Source organism: Carcharhinus amblyrhynchos, chromosome 5 (assembly GCF_965287045.1).
Source record: "Carcharhinus amblyrhynchos chromosome 5, sCarAmb.v2.hapA, whole genome shotgun sequence".
Taxonomy (NCBI): Eukaryota; Metazoa; Chordata; class Chondrichthyes; order Carcharhiniformes; family Carcharhinidae; genus Carcharhinus; species Carcharhinus amblyrhynchos.
In genome coordinates this window covers 55,347,821-55,364,966 of record NC_137328.1, presented here as the reverse complement: position 1 = coordinate 55,364,966, position 17,146 = coordinate 55,347,821, and the positions used below count along the sequence as shown (strand labels likewise).

Sequence of the window (17,146 nt, the reverse complement as noted above, 5' to 3'; positions counted from 1 at the left end):
GAAGTATAAAATACTATCTGATATTGGAAAGTTCAAATACTTACATGTCATAAGTTAATTTTTTCTGCAGCTCCTGCAACTTCTGATTTAAATTGCTATATCCCTTTTGTAACTCTTGAAATTGCTCTGGAGTGAAAAAAAATCAATCACAAACGCAACGAAGAGAAAAGTCAAATATCACTGATTTGATTATTTATTGGCAACACAAATTAAATATTGGCATTCACACACACACAAACTGATGACACTCAATTCTACCTCTCCACCACTTCTCTCAACTCCTCCACTACTGCTAAATTACCAGATTGCTTAACCAACATCCAGTCCCAGGTGAATAAAAATGTTGCTCAACTAAGCTAAATACTCTAACAAGACATTTAAAATAGAATTAGATTGTTATTTGACAAGAAACGACATGCACAGTTATAGGAAGAAGGGAAAAGAAAGACATCAAGCACAATGGTTAGCACTGCTGCCTCACAACACCAGGAACCTGGGTTCAATTCCAGCATCGGGCGACTGTGCTGAGCTTGCACGCTCTCCTTGTATCTGTGTGGGTTTCCTCCAGCTGCTCCAGTTTCCTCCCACACTCCAAAGATGTGCAGATTCGGTTGACTGGCCATACAAAATTGACCCTTAGTATCAGAGGGATTAGCGAGGTAAGTGTGTGGAGTTACTGTTGTCGGGGGACTGTTGTTGGTGGAGACTCGATGGGCCAAATGGCCTCATTTTGCACCGTAGGGATTCTATGAATCTAAATTACTCCTTCGGAGAGTTGGTGCTGAAACAATGGGCCCAATGGGACAATTCAGGAGTCCTACCGTAGATATTTGCATATATGAGTTAACTTATAAAACTCAAAAAATCCCTCCAAAACAGACGTCAACTTATGTGCCAAGTATAAACTGACATAGGTGATCACCATTTTCTGATGTCTTCAAAACCTGACAGATGAAAAAGTGGCTTAAACTTCCACACATCTTCACAACACAGACTGTATCACCTGCTTGTTCCCTTGTGCCTGGTTATAAGGTACTAATAAAACATCTATTTGTGGGGTGAGAAATTGAAGCTGATTGCTGTCATTTTACGAGACTTGTATACTGTTATTTAGTTTTAACAGCCACAACAAGACACTGTTACTGACATTTTCTTAATGAATAGTCTCATTTATTCATCGTAATTAATTAGGGCATAATGCTCATTTAAAAGAATACAATGCAATACCACCTGCAGTGTGTTCTGGTCTTTGTCTATTTATAAATATATCAATTGGCACGCTCCATATGAAAGGGCATATTATTTTTAAATAAGATAACAAAAATGCAACTTTCTAATCCACGGCTGATACTATTTATTAACTTCAACCACACTACTGCTCATTTGCCAAATAATGTATTCCACTTTTCTGAATACTGTAATATGCATAATCTACCAAGAATGTATTTACCTTGTAATGTTTGTATAATCCTCGTGCTACTGGTAATGTTCTTATTCAGAATCTCCTTTAAAAACAAAACAACATTCTTATAGAAGTTAGGAATCTGAAAATGCTGCATGCTACTTAATACATTTACAAATCCGTTTATTTTGCTTTTGACTTGTAATCCAGCTGTCATGCAAACAAAATGTAACATTTTTGCTGTATGGACAGGAACAGAAGCATTCACTGTGTAATCCCAAAACAAAGTAGATTTTCCCCCATACCTGCACAGCATATTTAATGCAGCAATATTAAAACGTGCTCCAATTTTTGTTCCAAACTGTCTCAATTTCAGTTCTCAATTTGGACCTCCAATTCAATCTATTCACTCACTTTCCTACATTTACAGTCAAGTGGAATTGACTTCTTGTGTAATGGAAATCCCAAAACTATAATCCCAATGCTCTGTACATATGCAACTGCTGAGTTTTTGAATGCAGCGCATCAAGTAGGTTTACCTGGAAATATGAACTTGAGCCAATTTCACATGCGAGATGCCAGTTTCAGGATACAACAAAACTGGCTGGATTCAACATGTTTATAAAGTTCACTAGGGAACAGGTAGCAGCTTGGGAGACCCAAGAAATCTATTTGTTGGCATGGAATTAATTATTACACTTCCAGTCATGGAATTGACAACACCACCAATTTGTACCAAATACTTAGATGAACACTATTTTCAGGTTTGATAATTCTCTTTACCATGCCACAATTTTTGGCATTTCTAACAAGCTATTTACAAGTCACCTGTCTTCCTTTATATTAAACTATTACCACAACCAATGGAAGGCAAACTCAGAACAATCCAACAATTTAAACAACCATCACTAGAAATCTCCTCAAAGCTAAGGTACTACTTCCTTCTCTAGTGATATACAACACTCTCATTACTTTTATGCTTTTTATTCCTGATAATTTGGCCAGCATTTTCAACTCAAATCTCCATGATTCCACCAACTTATCTGCTCTCATTGGAGTAAATCGTATGTATACTCAGCTAAGTATGCTGGCGCAGTGCCAAGGGGGTGGAGCAATGAGGCAGTTATGCACAAAGATGGGGGCTTATGGGATCCACCAAAGTACTCATCAGGAGGACTCTGATGCCCCAATGTTGTCAACTCGTGTTGGTGTGGAAAGAGAATGCACCAATGATGGTAAGTCTGATGCCTGTGAGGACTGTGGGGTGTGGCAGAAGATCTCCCACCCACTGCCTACTGCCATAAAACTCCCAGCTGTCAGAAAACCTGACAAGGTTTTGGCAATGGCAAAGCCAATATCAAGGCATCTGGGTCCTCCCAATGGCAGACCCCCAAACGCCCTTCCCATCAATCCAGCTCCATGGTTTGTGGAAATCACAGCACGATTTCCTGCTGTGCTCCAGCCATTCAATTACTCTAAATATGAGCATAGCAATCCCCAAAAACAGTATTGTGAAAATGGTCAGATAACGATCACTTTACAACTGCTGATCTAAGGACAAATATTGGCCATGACACAGAGGGGAGCTTCTTTGCTCTTATTCAAAATAGTGCTACGGGATCTTATTCGATCAGCTGAGGTTCAGGTGCAGCCTTGATTTAAATCTCATAGAAGGATAGTACCTATAACAATCCCCCAGTATTACCAGCCTAGCTTTTCTGCTCATGTCTCTGGAGTGGGACTTGAACCCACCACCAATTCTGATTCAAAGGCAACAGTACATTAACTGAGCCACAATGATCGCAAATTGGTTTCTTCAATCCAGCGCATTTCTGGGGGAAAAATGGTGCCCCCCCCCACATCAGGTTGCAAATATTTTCAAAGCCTTTCTTACTTCCCTGCTCCTTTACCAGCTCTCAATCTTTCTTTTCATTCTTTCACTTTTACCGTTGCGTGTTAGGAAACCATTAGTAATTGGTTCTGAAATTGCAGAAACAAACTGCTAGATATTGAATGACATGAACCTGAAGGAGAAAACAAACCAAGCAAAATGACATAAAATCAAACAAAAAGATAATATTGAAACGGCAACTAAATAAGCTCTATTTATGACAGTTGTATGTGTCTTATCAAGGATATCTGTTTCTATCTTAGTCTGTGAAGGTATGGCTGTGGTGCTACGCTTAACCTCAGTAACCCAAAACAGGGTCCAGAGATCCCAAGTCCAACCACCTTATAATTATTATTGCTGTAACGTACTCACATATAGTAAAATAATCCCACCGGCAAAATACCCATTAATTTAGTAATCTCGCAACCTTGAGATCAGACTTGAAGAATGGCCATTTCGATAAAGAGTAACCAAATAATATCTTGGCATTTAAGTCATATGCTGGGGTGAGAAATAAAGCAAACACTAAAATTTTCAGTATTATATATATAGCCACAAAGAGAAAAAAAATGTTTGGACACCAATGAACTGGCGTGTAGTTGCATGAGCTGGAGTAATTCTGAACTAGCATTCTAATCTGTATTAACCGATGAAAGCAGTTCTTGCCTTCCTTTTAGATCTGGTTAAAGGTTGGGTCAAGAATTTAATTTCAACACAAGCTATTCTAATGCAATCTATCAGCAGATTCCAAACATGTCATTCCCACTCCGTCATATGTCAACTCCTACGGCCCTTAGAATGGGGAAAACGCCTACTTCTTACACCATTATTTACTCTTTCCTTCATGCAATAGTTGTAATGATGGTAAGAGACCAGACTTATAAAATGTGATTTTATAAGTGATTTCTCAATTGATTTCATCAGTTCATCCCATTTTTTAAGTAGTAAAAGTAATGTTAAAATCTAAGTCCATTCTCATTTCAACTCTACAATAGTTTTGAGGACATAGTCTAGACTGAGACTTCAAGACAATAGTTTATTCATTCATGGGACATGGGCGTTGCTGGCTGGCAGATTGACCAGTATTTATTGCCCATCCCTAGATGTGAGGGCAATTGAGAGTCAGCCACATTGTTGTGGCTCTGGAGTCACAAGTGGGCCAGACCAGGTAAGGACAACAGATTTCCTTCCCCAAAGGACACTGGTAAACCATAAAGAATTTCTGACAATTGACAATAAATTTGTCCTTACAATTCAACCACTCACCACCTGTAACTTGTTATTCATTCAGCTTTTTTCATGACATCATAACACAATTTGTACAACTCCCATGTCTCCAAATTATGATAGCACCGTACGATGCAACTTTTTCTACTATTATGGACAGCACCACAATACTGATATTATCACCATCTGGAATAAAATCATGTTTAAAAAAAGGTGGGCACAAGAAAAAAATACAATTGCCAAGTATTCATAGAAACACTCATATACAATAGATTGGCATGGAAATATGTCTCGAAGTAAATTAAGTTGCCTACGTTCCATACATTCACACTCTTCACTCAGATCTCAACACATACTAAATCATACTAATTAACTGCATTAAAACAGATTCCCAGATGACTAGACTCACTGCACGACCCTACATTATTGGCTGATGAATATTTTGCTCATTTGTCTTGAAAACTCAATGTATTAGTAACTGTAAGATTTTATTAATTTTAATAAGGTTTACTAGCAATATTAAATGTTTATTAATTATAAACTAAATTAACACATAATAAAGATGGTAGGGCAGATGATGTGTTACAATTGCAGAATGTACAAGTAAATGGCCTGCGCTTGGAGCTTCAGCTCAGTATCAATGAGTTGGAGACCAAGCGGTGCAATGCATCATGGAAGGGGAAACTGCCTAGACACTTTGTACCAAGAGGCAGTCCTGGAAATGATTCTGATTTTGCCACAGACAGGAGGATGTGACTGTGAATTTGGCTGGGGGGGATGCAGAAAGTAGAATGGGAGGAGCCTTAACATTTATCCAACATGTTTAAGGCAGTGGCAGTGTTATTAATACTGGACTAATAATCCAGAGACCCAGAATAATGCTCTGGGGCCTGGGTTCAAATTCCACCCTGACAGATGGTGAGATTTGAATTCAGTTAAAAAAAAACTGGAATTAAAAGTCTAGTGACCAAGAAACAATTGTCATTAAAACAAACCTATCTGGTTCATCAATGTCCTTCAGAGAAAAACATCTTCAGGAAAGGAAATCTGCCACCCTTCCCTGGTCTGGCCAATACGTTATTACAAACTGAGCAAAAATAGCAGGCCATGGCAAAATCAGATCCTTTCCTAATGGGTGTGACTGCCTCATGGTACAAAGTGCGTAGACAGTTTCCATCTCCACGACGCATTGCAAAGCCTGTCGCTCGTCTCCAACTCATCGATACTGAGCTGAAGCTCCTCAAGCGCAGACACTTACTGAGAAGTGTTTACCCGGGACAGCCTGCTGTCCAGGAACTTGTACATGCTGCAACTGTATCACATCATCTGCCCTATGTTAGGTGTTAATTTAGTTTATAATAAATAAACACTGACATTCACAATAACCTTTAATACTGCTAATAAACATTATAATTTATAAAATCTTTCAATTATTAATACATTATGGGTTTTCAAGATAAGTGAACAAAAAAATCTTCTGAAATGGCTTAGCAAGCCTCTCAGTTCAATACGAGATGGGCAATAAATACTGACCAATTAATAATGTTTGAAGAAGTTTCTGCAATTGCACTCACCAGGGAACGGGTACCCAGAAAATGACTGGAATTAAAGACTAACAAGTCCCCAGTTACTGATAGACTTCATCCTAGCATCTCTGCTGAGATAGCAAATGCAATGGTTTTAATTTTCCAAAATTTGCTAGATTCTGGAAAGTTCCCACAAGATTGAAAAATAGTGAATATGACTCTTCCAGGAAACTACAGGTCAGATAGCTTAACATCTATCGTAGGGAAATTGCTGGAATCTGTTATTAAAGAGGCAACAGCAGGACACTTCAAGCAGAGTCAACATAATTTTGTTAACTCATGTTTGATTAATTTATTGGAGTTATTTGTGGAAGTAACAAGCAAAGTGAATGAAGGAAAACCAGTGGATGCACTATGCTTAGATTTCCTGAAGGCATTTGCAAGGTGCCACATTGAAGGTTATTATGTAAATTACGAGCTCATATTGTAGGAGGTAACATATTAGCATAAACAGAGGATCAACTAGAAATAAATGGTTTATTTTGAGTTGGCAAGTTGTTACAAGTGGAGTGCCATGGGATCCAGTGCTGGGGTCTCAAATATTTATGACTTGGCTGAACTTCCATGGGATAAGAATAGATCTGGGTCAAATAAACTGGGGACAAAGATTGGCAAGAAAAACAGAAGCTGAACAAGGAGTTACTTTTAAAGAGGTGATAGTTTGGACAATCAAGGTATATACACCCCCTCGAAAGAGAAAAGTAGGGCAAACAAGTCCAGAGCTCTCTTGATGACAAAAGAGATAGAAATTAAGATGACGAAGAAAAAGTATGCTTATGACAGATGTCAGGTAGAAAATACAATTACAAAGCAGGCCGAATATAGAAGATTCGAAGGGAAATGAAAAAACCTATTAAGAAACAGTCGTCGGAAAAGAGACTGGCAGACTGGAACTATTAATGTACACACAGGAAAGTATGTAATAGACATAGCGTGGGAAACAGAAAGAGAAGCAGCAGCAGCCATGGACAAGGTCACCATTAATAAAGCTCCATTCATTTTTTTTAAACCAAGTCTGTCCTGCACATCACAACTCCAATACACAACAAAAACCAACAAGGACTATGGACTTGTTGGCCACTCAAAAATAAGAAATCAGCTGAAGGAAAGTCAGAATGAAACAAGAAAACTTTCACATATGCCACAGAGACTAATGGGCTAGTTAGATGTAAGTGAATGATACTGTCAAGCAGATTATAGAGCTAGCTATAATAAATGAGGTTGAAGCACAATTGGATACTGTGTGTAAGAAAATTGAGGTAGCTGCTGGAAACATACATGTGAAGCATGCATACAGAACACCTACTTAAGTGAAAAAAATTGAGGTCATTTTCAGCATCTTGGGACTCTGATGAAAATGTGGAGTGATGGAGCACCAAGCCTTTTGACTATTTTGCACGAGCCAAATAAATAGCTATTATTGGGGCTACATCCCTAAACATGATGGAGGGGAAAAAACTTTTAATGTTCTCCATAGTTTAGTGCAACCTGAAAAACTCAGCACTAAATATAGGGACTGTGAACATTCAGCAAGCACATTTTTCACCAAAACCCCTGGCGATTGCACAGCACTTTGGAAATGTGCTGAATGACAATTTGAGAAAGATTTGTTTATGGTCTATGCATTGAAACATCACAAGTGTAATAAAGTAATCTTACTCCGCGGCACGGTAGCACAGTGGTTAGCACTGCTGCTTCACAGCTCCAGGGACCTGGGTTTGATTCCCAGCTTGGGTCACTGTCTGTGTGGAGTTTGCACATTCTCCTTGTGTCTGCGTGCGTATCCTCCAGGTGCTCCGGTTTCCTCCCACAGTCCAAAGATGTGCGGGTTAGGTTGTTTGGCCATGCTAAACATTGCCCCTTAGTGTCGTGAGATGCGTAGATTAGAGGGATTAGTGGGGGGATATAGGGGTAGGGCCTGAGTGAGATTGTGGTTGGTGCAGACTTGATGGGCCAAGTGGCCTCTTTCTGTACTGTAGGGTTTCTATAATTTCTACTCTGCTAAAGACCATTAAAAATCACTGTTTCTATAGAACTGGCTACAAAGGAAGCTCAGTAATTTAGTTTGTTTACTCCAATACATAAAATGCCCACTAAATCAACACCCAAAGTCATCAAAACCCGTACATATTACCTATGAACAAAGCAAGAGCACACTACTGGAATGTGGAAGATGTGGGGGGAAAAAAGGACAGGTAGCTTGCTTTTTCTTCCTGCAAGCACGCACTACGAACAAAAATAAGAGGCAAGAACAAAGTAAGACAGCATTTAAACAAAATAAAAAGAGAAAAGTCCCTTTTTGAAAGACACCCAGAGCATACAAGGATAAGATACTATGATGCTTTGCCTATCACGATTGCCAAGGTTAGCGGCATTAGGTGTGTTACAAAGCCTCTCGCCTCAGAAGCAACCCGTCTTCAGACACAGGATTAATATTCCCATCCACACTCCTCTCCAAAACACAAGTTAGAATGATCAAGGAAATGATCCACATTTTTTTCTTCCTACTGTCCAGTGAGACTGAAGGAGAGCAGAGGGATGATAACAAGGAGCCTAATTACAACTCCCTGGAACCAATAAAACGTAAGAGAATGTAAACCAAATTTAAGCAAGCCACCCTCACCAATTACCCTCTAAACCCAATCATTCTGGTAAATCTGGATTTCTTCCAAGTCAGTATATCTCGTTGCCCCAGTTACGGCGTCCACAACTAAACCGAGAACTCCAGAAGAGATGTGACCAAAGTTTTGTGCAACTGAACCACAATTAACTCACTTTTGTATTCCAAATTAGGACCATCGCTGTGTTCGCTTGTACACTCTACTTTATAACGAATGGTATCATTTCATCCCTCTATCAATTTCCAAACATTTCTCCCAAAGGTGGTGATTTACCTTCTCTTGACTGCAGATCCTGGCCTCGGACTCAATCTGTTGGCGATGCCGTAGTCCGAGCTTGTCCACCTCGTCCCTGTGGCCCTGCAGTTGGCTCTGCAGCTGCAGTTGCAGTTGGTGTTTCTGCAGCTCCGCCGCGCTGAAGTCCGCGGCCGCGCGCCGCACCTTGGCGTCCAGCGCGGCAACTCGCGCCTGCAGCTCGGCGCTGCGCGAGCTTGACACCCAGTAGCTGAGCGCGAGGAAGGCCAGGCACGCGCCCAGCGCCAGCAGCAGGAAGAAGAGCGGCGGAGAGCGCGCGCTGCGCCGCCCGCTCCCCAGGCCCAGCATCAGCCCAACGGACAGAGCTTCCAAGCGCCGCCGGGGACAGGCGATTCAAACTCCACGCGCGAGCGCGCGCTGTCCGGTGCAAGCCAAGCGTCCTTTAAAAAAAAACAAATCCTCCCAGTTAAAAAAAAGTACTTGGAAGAAAGATACGGATGAAGGCGAACTATCGATCGTCAGTACGGATGGGCAGAGCAAACCGGTCAGAACCTGTTCATGCCTGGATCTGCGCGGTGTTCAAACGCACACAAACAAACGGACCACAGCAGGAACAGGACTGAGTGTAGAACTGAACCCGGACACGATCCGAGCACCTGCCAGCTCATAGCCACACCCACCATCGCCACTTCCCCAGCGGAGCCGTCACTCCTCACCGCCCTGCTCCCTCCTCCACCTCGCCACTCCCTCATTTCTCTGCTTCCTCCTCCTTCATTACTCTCCTAATGAAAGACGTGCTCGTTAGGTGCATTGACAACGCTAAATTGTCCCTCAGTGTACGCGAACAGGCGCTGGAGTGTGGCAACAAAGGGATTTTTTCACAGTAACTTCGTTGCAGTGTTAATGTAAGCCTACTTGTGATAATGAAAGAGGAGAAGCTGGTGGGGACAGTCGTTGGGGAGTCAGAAGTTCAAAGGGAGATGAGGGGTTGGAAGAGGGAAAGGGATGGAAGGCAAATTGACAGGGAGGATGTGAAAGTGATAGGTAATAATAAAGTTTATTTGTTATTGTCATAAGTGGACATATTAATTCCCTCCCTATGCACCCTCTACCACTCCCTCTCTACAACCCCTTTCTACCCTTCCTCCCTACTTGCCCCTCCTACTCATTATCCCTACTCTCTGATCCTCTTCATCCGATCACTCTTTCTCACCCTTTCCTATTCCTTCCTCCCTTCCCCTGTCACTTCTATTCCTTCATCATGTCACATTCAACATGGTGGAGGGAGGGGGGTGACGAGAGGTGGCGGGAACTCTGGTTCCTTGTCACTCACCGTCTTCCCTGTAAATTTGTCTTCTGTCACTCTCCCTCTTCCATCCCCTCATTGCCCTTTGACCTTTAGATACAGGCTCCTAGCGGTAGTCAGGACATGGGACATAAAATAAATCAGGAGTTAGAAAAGGCATATAACATAAGAAATAGGAGCAGGAGTAGGCCATCTAGCCCTTCGAGCCTGCCCCGCCATTCAATAAGATCATGGCTGATCTGTCGTGGCTCAGTTCCACATTCCTGCTCTCTCCCCATAACCCTTAATCCCCTCGCTTATCAAAAACCCATCAACCCACGTCTTAAAAATATTTAGCGAGGCAGCCTCCACCACTTCAACGGGCAGAGAATTCCAGAGATTCACCACCCTTTGAGTGAAGAAGTTCCTCCTCAACTCCGTTCTAAACCGCCCCCCCCCCCCCCCCCCCCTTTATCTTGAGGCTGTGCCCCCTAGTCCTACTGTCCCCTTTCTGAGCAGGAAGAGTCTCTCCACCTCTATCCTATCCATCCCATTCATCATCTTATATGTCTCAATGAGATCTCCCCTCATTCTTCTAAACTCTAACGAGTACAAGCCTAGTTTATTCAGCCTCTCCTCATAGCTCAACCCCCTCAACTCCAGTATCAGCCTAGTCAACCTCCTCTGCACTCCCTCCAAGGCCAAAATATCCTTGCGTAAGTGCGGCGACCAAAACTGCACACAGTACTCCAGCTGCGGCCTCACCAATGCCCTATACAGCTGCAACAAGACCTCCCTACTTTTATATTCAATCCCCCTCGCTATGAAGGCCAGCATCCCATTAGCCTTCCTGACCACCTGCTGCACCTGCAGGCTGGGTTTTTGCGACTCATGCACAAGGACCCCAAGGTCCCTCTGCACTGTCGCCTGCTGCAGTTTTTCGCCACGTAAGTAATAGTCCTTCCTACCATTATTCCTACCAAAGTGGACCACCTCGCACCTGCCAACATTAAATTCCATTTGCCATTTCCTGGCCCATTCGCCCAGCCTATCTAGATCCTTCTGCAGACTCTCCACACCCTCCGCACAATTTGCCGTTCCCCCAATCTTGGTGTCATCAGCAAATTTCGACACCATACACTCGGTTCCGTCCTCCAGATCATCTATATAAATGGTATATAGCTGAGGCCCCAGCACTGACCCCTGGGGCACTCCACTAGTCACCAACCGCCAATCCGAATAGCATCCATTAACCCCCACTCTCTGCCTCCTATTTGACAACCAATCCTCTATCCACGCTAACACCCTACCCCCAACTCCATGCCCCCTTACCTTCTGCAATAACCTCTTGTGAGGTACCTTGTCAAACGCCTTCTGAAAATCAAGAAAGACCACATCCACCGGCTCTCTTCTATCCACCGCCCTAGACACATCCTTGTAGAACTCCAATAAATTTGTCAGACACGACTTCCCCTTAACGAAACCGTGCTGCGTCTGCTCTATCAAGCAATTCCCCTCAAGATGCCTCGCTATTTCCTCCTCGATGACAGATTCTAACATTTTATCTACAACAGACGTTAAACTAACCGGCCTATAATTCCCTGCCTTTTGCCTGCCACCCTTCTTAAACAACGGCGTAACATTAGCCGTTTTCCAATCTTCCGGCACTTCCCCAGAATCCAGCGACGTTTGGAAAATAACCACCAAGGCATCCACTATCACCTCCGCCATTTCTTTCAGAACCCTGGGATGCATTCCATCCGGTCCTGGGGACTTGTCCACAATCAGTCCCTCCAGTCTGTCGAGCACCGCCTCTCTAGTAACAATAATGTTATTGAGACCCTCCTGTCCTACCACCTTTCCATCGCTAACACCCGGCAAATTATTCACGTCCTCCTCCGTGAAGACAGAAACCTCAGCCATTTCCCCATCCCCTACCACTAAGTCCCCCCTCTCATCCTCTAAGGGTCCAACGTTCACCCTAGCCAGCCTCTTCCTTTTTATATATTTATAAAAACTCTTGCTATCCTTTTTTATATTAAGCACTAGCCCAGCTTCATAGTTTATCCTACCCTTCTTTATCAACTTCTTTGTCAATCTTTGTTGACATTTAAACCTCTCCCAATCCTCTTCTCGCCCACTACTCTTAGCTACTCTAAACGCCTCCGCTTTTAATTTAACACTATCTTTCACCTTCCTTATCCACGGCTTATTACCTCTCCTCCTAGGGTCCTTTTTAACCATCGGAATAAATTTCTGCAGAGCACCAGGAAAGATCTCCTTAAAGATCCTCCACTGCTCCTCAGCAGACCTACCTTCCAACGCGCTACCCCAGTCAACATTCGCCAATTCTTCTCTCATCCTTCCGTACTGCCCTCTGTTCAAACAAAGGATGCGTGTCCGGGAACCCACTTTCTCCTCCTCCATCTGCACCAGAAACTCCACCATACAATGATCACTCTCCCCAAGAGGATCCTTCACCAAAAGGTCCCTAATTCTACCCGCCTCATTACATAACACCAGATCGAAGATAGCTCGCTCCCTCGTTGGCTGCAACACACACTGTTCAAGGAAACTATCCCGGCAGCATTCCAAGAACTCCTCCTCGAGCCCACCGCGTCCAACATGGGTTGACCAATCAATATGTAGATTGAAATCCCCCATAATTATCGCCGTTCCATTCCTGCACGCCGCACTTATTTGCACATTAACAGCCCGCTCCACCTCCAGATCATTATTCGGGGGCCTATAGATGACACCCACCAGCGTCTTCCTCCCTTTGCTGTTCCTAATCTCCACCCACAACGATTCCACTTTCTGCTGTTTGGTTCCTATATCATCCCTTGCTACCACCCTGATGCTATCCTTAATCAGCAGAGCTACGCCCCCCCTTTTTCCTCCTGCCTATCCTTCCTAAACACTTGATACCCCTGGACATTCAGCTCCCAGTCCCTGTCACCTTGCAGCCACGTCTCTGTAATGGCCACCAGATCATATCCATTTGTGCTGATCTGCGCCACCAGCTCATCCACTTTATTCCGAATGCTTCGTGCATTCAGATAAAGTGCCTACATCCCAGCCTTCACCTGGACCCTATTTGCCAGAACGCCACCAACCATACTCACGCCCCCTACTCCCTTTATTATTGGGACATCCCCGGCCTCTTCCCTTACCTGTACCCTCTCCTTAACTTTAGACCCCTCCCCCCCCTAACTAGTTTAAAGCCCTGTCTACAGTCCTATTTACACGATTCGCCAGAACTCTGGTCCCAGCACGGTTCAGACCAACCCCATCCCACCTGAACAGGTCCCACCTACCCCAATACTAATGCCAATGCCCCATAAATTCAAACCCATTCCTCCCACACCAATCCCTGAGCCACCCATTCACTTCCTTAATCTTATCAACCTTACGCCTGTCCGCACTCGGTTCAGGTAGTAGCCCAGAGATAACCACCTTGTCGGTTCTACTTTTTAATTCCATTCCCAGCTTTTCATACTCCCTCCCCAGATCCTCAGTTCGCATTTTGCCTACATCGTTGGCACCCACATGTACCACAACGACCGGATTCTCACCCTCCCATTCCAGGTTCCTCTGCAGCCCAGATGCGACATCCCTGACCCGAGCACCAGGCAGACAACACACCCTTCTGTGCACTTTGTCATTGTAACAAAGGACAGTGTCAATACCCTTAACCCCACTATCCCCAATTACTACTACGTTCCTTTTCACCTTCTCTTTGCCTATGTCCTGCGTCTGCATCACTGTACTGTGTGCAGTTTGCTCACCAGCCTCACCTCCCTCGTTCTCGTCCAGACTGGAAGCAAGAACCTCAAACCTGTTATGCAGATTGAGAGGCTGAGGCATCTGCTCCCCACTCTCCTTCCTCCGCTCCCCATCCTCCTTCCTCCGCTCAGCAACCCCCTCTTGTTCCTGACCCTTAGAGTTAGCCAGTCTAGGGGGGGTGGATGTCACTTGCACCCCATTGACAATGGCACCATCTCTCCCCCTGATGAGCCTCAGTCTCTGTAGCTCAGAGGCCAGCTCATCTACCTTGAGCTGGAGTTCCTCCAGCAACCTGAACTTACTGCAGACATGGTCACTGGGAAGGACCGTGGGGTCCACCAGCTCCCACATCATACAGAAACAACACATCACATGCCCCTCCATTATTCACTGTAGTAGTATTGAAAATTTCAACATGAACTTACCTGGCCCTTTTTCTCCCCAGCCCTTTTCCTCCTAAGCCCTAATAGCTCACTCTGCTTCCCTCTCACTCCGCTGCCCGCTGTCTACACCAGGCCTCCTTTTAAACCTGGCACTGTTTTAAAGCCTGCTCACCCACAAATCCCTGCTATCCACTCCCTTAGATAGCGGTAGATACAAAAAGCCCGCAAAAATGCTTTTAAATGATTTAAACAGTTCTACAAGTAAGTTCTTACTACGAAAGTGCTTTAAACTTATTTGAACAGGTTTTTAACAGGTAATTTCTTATCTGTCTCTCTGCTCCTTCACTCGTCTGCTCCAGCAAACAATATAAAAATATATTACAATAATCATGGGGGACTTCAATATACAGGTGGATTGGGAAAATCAAGTAGGTAGTGGATCCCAAGGAAAGGAATTTGTGAAATGTCTAACATGTGTTTTTGGAGCAGCTTGTGACAGAGCCCACTAGGGAGCACGCAATTCTGGATTTGGTGCTGTGTAATGAGGCAGACTTGATCAGGGAACTTAAGGTGAAGGAATCCTTAGGGAGCAGTGACCACAGTATGATAGAATTTACCCTGCAGTTTGAAAGGGAGAAGCTGGAGTCTGATGTAGTGGTATTACAATTAAGTAAAGGTAACTACAAAGACATGTGGGAGGAGCTGGCCAGAATTGATTGGAAAGGGAGCCTAGCAGGGAAGACAGTGGAAGAGCAATGGCAGGAGTTTTTGAAAGTTATTTGGGGGGCACAACAAAAATTCATCCCAAGGAGGAGGAAACACGCTAAGGAGAGGATGAAGCATCCATGGCTGACAAAGAAAGTCAAGGATAACATAAAAGAAAAAGCATACTAAGTGGTCAGTATTGGTGGGAAGCCAGAGGATTAGGACATATTGAAAAGCAAGTAGAGGACAACTAAAAAAGCAATAAGGGGGCAGAAGATGAAAAATGAGTGTAAGCTAGTTGGTAATATAAAAGAAGATAAGAGTTTATTTCAAAATCTAAATGGTAAGAGAGAGACAAAAATAGCATTGGACCACTGAGTCTGGAGAAGTAATAATAGGAAACAAAGCAATAGAAGGAGAACTGAATAGTTACTTTGCATCAGTTTTCATGGTGGAAGACACCAGTGGGATGTCAGAGTTGCAGGAGAGTCAGGGGGCACAGGTGAGTGTAATGGCCATCACTGAGAAGGTTCTGGAGAAACTGAAAGGTCTGAAGGTGGATAAATCACCTGGACTGGATGGACCACATCCCAGGATTCTAAAAGAGCTGAGGAAATTGTGGCGGTATTGGTGGTGATCTTTCAGGAATCACTGGAAGCAGGGAGGGTAACCAGAGGACTAGAAAGTAGCATTTGTAACACTGCTATTTAAGAAGGGAGGGAGGCTGCATATGGGAAATTATAGGCCTATTAGCCTGACTTCGGTCATAGGCAAGATTTAAGAGTCCATTACTAAAGATGAGATTGCAGAGTACTTGGAAGTGTATTATAACATAGGACTGAGTCGGCATGACTTTGTCAAGGGGAGGTCATGTCTGACAAATCTGTTAAAGTTCGTTGAGGAGGTAACAAGGAAGTTAGATAAAGGAGAGCCACTTGACTTGATTTATTTAGATTTCCAGAAGGCCTTTGACATGGTGCCGCATGGGAGATTGTTAAATAAATTGTGCCCATGGTGTTAAGGGTAAGATCCTAGCACGGATAGAGGATTGGTTGATTGATAGAAGGCAGAGAGTAGGGATAAAGGGTTGTTTATCAGGATGGCAGCTGATGACTAGTGGTGTGCCTCAGGGGTCAGTGCTCGGACCACAACCTTTTACAATATACATTAACGATTTGAAGGAAGAAACCGAAGGCACTGTTGCTAAGTTTGCAGATGATACAAAGATATGTAGAGGGGGAGATAATATGAAGAAGCGGGTGCTGCAGAAGGACTTGGACAGGTTAGGAGAGTGGGCAAAGAAGTGGCAGGTGGAATACAATGTGGAGAAGTGTGAGGTTATGTACTTTGGAAGGAGGAATGGAGGCACAGACTATTTTCTAAATGGGAAAATGCTTAGGAAATCAGAAATATAAAAAGACTTGGAGTCATTGTTCAAGATTCTCTGAAGGTTAACATGCAGATTCAGTTGGCAGTTAGGAAGGCAAATGCAATGTTAGCATTCATGTCGAGAGGGCTAGAATACAAGAGCAGAAACATACTTCTGAGGCTGTATAAGGTTCTGGTCGGACCCCATTTGGAGTATTGTGAGCAGTTTTGGGTTCCACATCTAAGGAAGGATGTGCTGGCCTTGAAAAGGTTCCAGAGGAGCTTCACAAGAATGATCCCCAGAATGAAGATTTTGTTATATGAGGAACAGTTGAGGACTCCGGGTCTGTACTCATTGGAGTTTAAAAGGATGAGGGGGGATCTTATTGAAACTTACAGGATACGACGAGGCCTGGATATAGTGGATGTGGAGAGGATGTTTCCACTTGTAGGAAAAACTAGAACCAGAGGGCACAACTTAAGGCTGAAGGGACAATCCTTTAAAACGGAGATGAGGAATTTCTTCAGCCAGAGAGTGGTGAATCTGTGGAACTCTTTGCCGCAGAAGGCTGTGGAGGCCAGGTCATTGAGTATCTTTAAGACAGAGATAGATAGATAGATTCTTGATTAATAAGGGGAT

General features: G+C 43.5%; 1 protein-coding gene across 3 annotated transcripts in view; it reads right to left on the bottom strand.

The window, feature by feature from the left end:
• LOC145343044 (Golgi membrane protein 1-like) overlaps positions 1-9,646 on the bottom strand; it is a 37,238-nt gene extending 27,592 nt beyond the window's left edge. For 2 of the 3 annotated variants that reach the window (XM_080188820.1, XM_080188819.1), the window contains exons 1-3: positions 9,001-9,644; positions 1,451-1,505; positions 45-126 (exon numbers count right to left, since the gene is read on the bottom strand). In XM_080188820.1, the coding sequence (XP_080044946.1) occupies positions 45-126; positions 1,451-1,505; positions 9,001-9,327 (464 nt within the window). In that variant the 5' untranslated portion in view covers positions 9,328-9,644. Of the gene's footprint in view, positions 1-44; positions 127-1,450; positions 1,506-9,000 lie in introns of all 3 variants that reach the window. The other variant, XM_080188818.1, reaches the window with a different exon arrangement.
• Between the last annotated feature and the right edge of the window lie 7,500 nt (positions 9,647-17,146).